The sequence below is a fragment of the Morone saxatilis genome, unplaced genomic scaffold (genome assembly GCF_004916995.1).
Source record: "Morone saxatilis isolate NCDOM2014 unplaced genomic scaffold, NCSU_SB_2.0 Contig24, whole genome shotgun sequence".
Taxonomy (NCBI): domain Eukaryota; kingdom Metazoa; phylum Chordata; class Actinopteri; family Moronidae; genus Morone; species Morone saxatilis.
This window is the reverse complement of record NW_023339807.1, coordinates 10,792,884-10,799,139: the sequence shown is the minus strand read 5'-3', so window position 1 is coordinate 10,799,139 and position 6,256 is coordinate 10,792,884. Positions and strand designations below refer to the sequence as shown.

General features: G+C 38.4%; 2 protein-coding genes across 4 annotated transcripts in view; both read left to right on the top strand.

Moving 5' to 3' along the window:
* Positions 1 to 1,788: 1,788 nt before the first annotated feature.
* The window catches only part of mal2 (mal, T cell differentiation protein 2), a 12,920-nt gene continuing 8,452 nt past the window's right edge, over positions 1,789 to 6,256 (top strand). The window contains exon 1 of the mRNA XM_035672506.1: positions 1,789 to 2,078. Within this exon, the coding sequence (XP_035528399.1) occupies positions 1,962 to 2,078 (117 nt within the window). The 5' untranslated portion in view covers positions 1,789 to 1,961. The remainder of the gene's footprint in view (positions 2,079 to 6,256) is intronic.
* Positions 3,855 to 6,250, top strand: LOC118335984 (CD209 antigen-like protein C). 3 transcript variants are annotated; one of them, XM_035672503.1, is made up of 4 exons: positions 3,860 to 4,155; positions 4,889 to 4,957; positions 5,194 to 5,412; positions 5,844 to 6,250. In XM_035672503.1, exons 1-4 carry the CDS (start codon positions 4,122 to 4,124, stop codon positions 6,233 to 6,235), a joined length of 714 nt encoding a protein of 237 aa, XP_035528396.1. In that variant the 5' UTR covers positions 3,860 to 4,121; the 3' UTR covers positions 6,236 to 6,250. The 3 variants fall into 3 exon arrangements, with proteins under 3 accessions (XP_035528398.1, XP_035528396.1, XP_035528397.1); XM_035672504.1 differs by having other exon boundaries at positions 3,863 to 4,155; positions 5,856 to 6,250; XM_035672505.1 differs by lacking the exon at positions 4,889 to 4,957 and having other exon boundaries at positions 3,855 to 4,155.

The following is a 6,256-nucleotide window of genomic DNA, read 5'->3' as shown; positions in this document are numbered from 1 at the left end:
AACTAGTTTGAATACATTTACTTTTGGTTTTACAGTCTCCTGGTGGGGAAAACCTGTCTTTGACCCATTTGTGCACTACAGCCTCCTTCTTATATGGACATTGTCACTCTGTATGTTACATTAAATGACTTTTGGCAGAAACCCCCTGAAGGCAAACTTCTACCATGTGCCCTCTGCTCCCTATACATTTATGTACAATACATGCGATAGGAATGCAGGGTATGTGAACTCTGGATCATTGGAGTGGAGAGGGTAAGATGGACCACAGCAATTGAGTATTGCATCTTTATCAAAATTGTTTCTTATTACAGTATATGTTACAGTTTCTCTTTGGTCTGATGTATATTATCTGGGGTGTTCACATGAGGCATGTGTCTCAGGAGTTGTCAAGCCAAATATGAGTACCAATTCTGAGTTGTATAATAATTACTTAGTGATGGAAATCAGTCTTGAGGTCTGGACTTAAGCTTCCAAAACGTGTTGCCTGATGTCCCCGAAATCTTAGCAACAGTGTCAGGATCACAATAACTGAACTACACTTTCACTTTCTCCAGATATACCTTGCCACCTAGGATGGATAAAATTCAACAATAAGTGCTAATGTATAATAGCATAGCATATGCCAAATAAAAATGGATTGTGAAACAAGGATTGTGTGGAGGTTTTACGTGATGCAGCAGCATGGAATGGAACTTTTCATGGATGTGTGGAGATTAAGGTCCTGTGGGCAGCCATTTGAGTTTTTTGCAGTTGATGTCATTTAGGCTCTTCTTCTGGAAATATCTAAGATAATAGACATTCTTATAACAACTTTTTTTTATGTCTCTGTTGTAATTTCAAAGGTTCATAACAGGCAAATATGCCACAATAAATTTATTGTCTGGTTTGTAAAAATTCTGAAAGTAGTGAGAAATGCTGCCCAGAGCCCAAAGTGACACCTCCATAATGCTTATTTTGTCCAACCATTAATCTCAAAATCAATAAAAATTATTAAGGAAAACCATCTTAAATTAGTAATCTAATTAGTTTCAAATAAATTAGTTTATAATACTATGATAATGGTAGTTAACAATTATGTAGTCGTACGTCAGCACATCTGATATATGTATAAGTTAATGACATATATCAAAATTATCACAATTCTATGCATGATCAAGAATGAGAAAGATACTGAAAAATACAAACAATTGCATATTGTTAATATTTTAGAGACCCCTCCAAAATTTCACAATTCATGTTTTTAGGGGCGCTCGTGTCTCATTAAGAGGAGCCAAGCTTCCCCCGTCCTAATTAAACATTAACTTTGGCTTACCATTAGAAACTTCTCCTCCCAAATGATGTAACACAGCAATTTTACTTGAAAGAAACTGTGTTCCCAAAATACTACCCCTCCATCCCTTGATGTTTCAGTTCCATGTGTTGGTAAATGTGGTGTGGAGTGTGTGTGTGTGTGGAGTCACTTCTTCTATCTCCTCAACTGTGACTCTAACCCTTAAACTAATATACTTATTAAAGGTAATATGACTCATCCACATTGTATTGTCTTCACCTTGCCAGTGCTAAACATACAAGCTTGATCTCTACAGTTTAAAAAATAACAATGTTATTTGCCCTTATTATGATCTTGAGAAAATTTGTGGGTTCAGTGTAATCTACTGCATCTGTACTCGTCATTACTATTACTTTTGGAATAATACAACAACCAAGTTGTCACACTGACATATGCACTTTATAAATTGGATAACTGGAAGTAGGAGCTTCTGCGAGGTCCCTGAATGCAGCATAGGTTGCATAGGAGTGGCCCTTGCACCTGTCCGACCTGTTTGGGGGACACATGACTCCGGAGGAATTTTCCCCCGCTGCTCCAGTCCTTTGTCTAACGGAGTCTCTTTTAGTGGGAGACGAAGGGTGAGAGTCAGAAGAGAGGGGGAGACAGAGAGAAGAGAGAGGGAGATATAGAGATGTCGGAACCAGCCACTAATCCCGCTGCCACCTCGTTCCCAGCGCCAACTATTTCTCTGCCTTTGGGACTGGAAGTATTGAGAACTTACTCTGGAGCCCTTATCTGTTTAGAAATAGTAAGTGTCGCTTTTTAGAGGCTTATTAATGAGTGTTCAACTGTATGATATATATTCTTAAATGTATCAGTGACCACTGTGGTGTTCTCTGTTTATATTTCTTTATTAATAATTGATGACCTGTTAGTCCACACTGAATCTGTGGGCCTTATCAGAGCCTTTACATGCCACCTTTAAGCTGATGATTATTTATAGGTCTGTTTGCAGTAAAATGCCTGTACACAGTACAGTACACAGGCCTTCAGATGGTAACAGAATCAAATATAGTATAAATACCAAGTTGTGGCTGTTTTCAGCATGTACCCAATGTTAAAGGACTTTCTAACATGTTATACCTGTTATTAATTACAGTAGATAAAGTTCCATAGACGTTCCATACCACCATCTTTTTCAATGTGTTAGTCAAATGTGTTACCTTCACTTGCCCCTTTGTCCAAAATAAACCATATAAAAGATAACTTAGACTTGCATTCTGTCACCAAACTGTTTATTTTGTCCATCTTCCATTAGTGCAATAACTACAACAAATAAATTGTATCTATAATATAGGAAAAAAAGTGTTTCTTGTGTGTCTTATGTCATTGTAGTAGAATTAAGTCTGGACCCTCAGACAGAACCAGCTTTGGCTCGGGCTCCGGACCCTGCTCCCAGGAGTAGCCGGGCGTGTGGGGTTGTTTGTTTGTCGCAAACTATTGGAGGCTGACTGGATTGATGAGCTCACACCAAAAGCCCACAAAGGGCCTGCCTGGTTAGATCGCCGCATGCTCACAGGGTCAGCAACACACTCACATTAACCTTCTGTACTCTGGCATGCCCTCGCTCTCCCTCTGTAGCTTTAATCCCTCTCTCTCTGTCTTTCTTTCTTAATATGATGGTTTCCAAATCACTTAAACCTTTTCACTCTCATGTGTTTTTGATTCTCTCTTTTATTTGCCATGTTTGTTGTATCTACCATGTTATGCTTTGCAATTATTGTAAAAGGTCAATTCTTTAACAGATAGCCTGTTTTTTTTATGTGAATGCCTGACTACAGGTAGCTGCAGTGAGCAGTTGGTCCAAACACACTTTGACATTATGTCTGTAGTTGTTTACACTTAGACACACACAGTTAACACTTTTACCTTTACTGAATGATTTTTTATTAATGTATCATCCATGGTGAGTGCTATAGATGTTTTTGAATTAAGTCTGTAATAATGTGCATATTGCATGCATAATATACAGTTATGTGCTGGGCAAGTTACTTTAAAAATGACTCTATGTAGAGCAGTGGTTCTCAAACACTTCCTGCTGTGGCACCCTGCACTATTGCAGTTCATTATAAATCCAGGTGTGGGCAATATTGTACAGCCAAACAAAGGATCTCTTTCAGAGTACAGATCTAGCCCATTTGTGCAATAACTCTTAAGTAGCCCAGACCTAGACTTTTAAATTAATGAAACAAGTAATTAAAGTTATAGTAAAAGGAAAGAGGAGCAGGTGGCAGCTCAGTTGCACTGGACAGCAACAAGGTCAAGGTACTGGGAAACTGAGTGTTTGGGGCACTGGGCAGCAGAGATGACCAAAAGGTGGCAGGAGCCATGTGTACCTTGTTTCTTTCTGTGGCCTTCACGGGACCATGTGCTGACGTTTGGCTATTTGGCCCTACACTATCTGGTAGCGATGCAGACTGGATGTGCCTGGTAGATAACTTAATCGAAAGCTGGCAGGCAGAGAGGTGAGGTGTGGTCAACTGTAGCTGACTGAAATAACTGGTGCTGGATGTCTGTAGAACAGAGATGAAATACTGGGGTCACAAGCAGAAACTGTTTGACAGGAAATGTTATTCAATGTGTTTATCCATTCAGGAGTTTCCAGAAAGTGGGCGTACACATTTTGCTCAATATATAATAAGTACTGACTCTCTCTTCTGAGTCGATTACAGAAACTTCCACAACAGTTAGAAAATCATTATTACACCTAATAAAAGCAATTTGGTGCAACTAAGTGAAGAGTGCGAGACTGAAGACCTGGATCAGGAGAAGTTGAAGAAATAGTTGGAATATGATGGCTACTGTCAATAGATCTCAGAGTTCAGGTAAGAATATGCACCAATATATAGTATGACATTTACTATAGCTGAAATAGTAGTGGTAGTCATTATAAAAAGGCTATGATGTACTTCTTATTAAACCATTTAATTTTCACATCTGTGTTGCTTATTTGTGGTTTCCACTGACTCATTTCAGTGGTTCTCAGGCTTTATTTTTTTAGACTTTATCAGTGTACCCCCTTTGAAATATATTTTTAGCCAAGCATTCCCATACCAACGCACAAAATGTCTGGTAGAAAAGAAATTCCTATATAGACAAGACATACAATACAGTGCTGTGCCATCACTGTCTGGTCTATTAACTGATCTACTTTTAAGTGTAGTTTTAAAATCCATCACAAAATTTCTGGCAAACAAATTTTTTTGTCTTAATGCAATAACACAACAGTATTGTAGTTGCATTCAACTGCATCTTTTTGATTGAATGTACAATTTAGTGAGAAACATGAACTTGAGCTTCACTGAGAGTATTCTGTCATTCTCAGTGGCAGGCAACTTCAGTGAAATGTGGTTTATCAAACTTTTTTATTTGATTTATTCAAATATAATTATTTTTGAGAAATTATGCATGTCTAATGAATAATTACATTTAAATAATTTTAAATTAACCTTTGAAGGACAATCTGAAGAATCCCGTGTGGTACACCAAAGTACCCCTCAGGGTATGTGTGCCCCCATTTGAGAAACACTGCCCTTATGATGATAATTTGTGCTTTAGTGTGTTGGATTGGAGCTTCTGCATTGTGTCTGGGGCTTATTCTGCTGACTGTGATCCTGGTGTCACACAGTAAGTGCAATTCTACCTCAACAGTGAACATAATTAAACAGCAAAATTGAGTGCAGAAATTAGAGTTGGTTATAAAATCTAAGATAACTTTTAAAATCTGCATAGTCAGTGTAACTTAATCTCAATTTAATCTTGTAACAATGAATCACTAAAATGCACTAAGTTTCACTCTATTGAGGAGTGGTCACTTGATAATGTTCATGGTTTTTCAGTTATTTTAAATGAACTTGTTGCAGATACCAATACTATCAGTCACTGGGACAAGAAATATGCAAACCTGATTTATGAGATCACTAAAAGCAGAGACGAACTGACACATGAGCGAGATCAACTGAAGATGTATTCCAGCAATCTGGCAGAAGAGATGGAAGTTCTGCAGAGCCAATACGACACTGTGGCTGCAAGTCGAGATAAGTTACAAGAGGAGCTCAATAGATTAAATCTCAACAGGACAGGTAAGACATGTACTTAAGCAAGAAACTGAACCCTGAATAGAATGTCTTCTTTAATTTGGATTTACTGCTTAATCAAGTACAGGAACTCTATCAAACATCAACAGACTTTGGTGGGTAATAAAATGCATGCAAGTATTCCGTTAAACACAAGGTTCAGGGTAATCATAATTATTACAGCATCATTTCAGGCAATTAATAAAGTTGTCTGCTGGTATTTCTTATCAGCAATGCAAGTACAAGGCTTGATTATTGAAAGATCCAATTGGTCTAAATATTCCTGTACTTTCTGTTTAATGTTAAACAGGAGTCTCTCTTTGGTTATATGATTTGGGGTGTTTACATCAGGCATGTGCTTGAGGACTAGTGGTCTAGCCAGGTAGAAGTACCATTTTGAGTTGTTGTAAATAACATAACTTAATTTTTAATATTAGTGCTTTCTCCAGATAAACCTTGCCGCCAAGGATGGATACAATTCAACAACAAGTGCTACTATCTCTCTGCTGCTAAAGAGAGTAAAACCTGGGAAGAAAGCAGAAAAGATTGTCAAGAGAGAGAAGCGGACCTTGTGATTATAACCACAAAAGCTGAGCTGGAGTTTGTCAAGAGAAGTTCTAGCGTAACCTGGATCGGCCTGTCTCGCGGGGAGCAACAAGATGAGTGGAAGTGGGTGGATGGAACTAACCTGGAAGGTGAAGGATTCTGGGAAGATGGGGAGCCAAATAATAATGGTGGAATCGAGGACTGTGTCGAGGTCGCGCGTTTCACAGCAGCATGGAATGACGCACCTTGTAATAACACTTTTTCATGGGTGTGTGAACATTAAGGTCCTGTGGGCAGCCATTTG

Bases quoted from the DNA above. Each gene is read 5' to 3' on its own strand.
- LOC118335984 (XM_035672503.1), top strand. From the start codon at position 4,122: ATGATGGCTACTGTCAATAGATCTCAGAGTTCAG. The intron at 4,958-5,193 runs GTAAGTGCAATT...AACTTGTTGCAG, and splicing joins TGTGATCCTGGTGTCACACA to ATACCAATACTATCAGTCAC. The intron at 5,413-5,843 runs GTAAGACATGTA...TTTTAATATTAG, and splicing joins ATTAAATCTCAACAGGACAG to TGCTTTCTCCAGATAAACCT.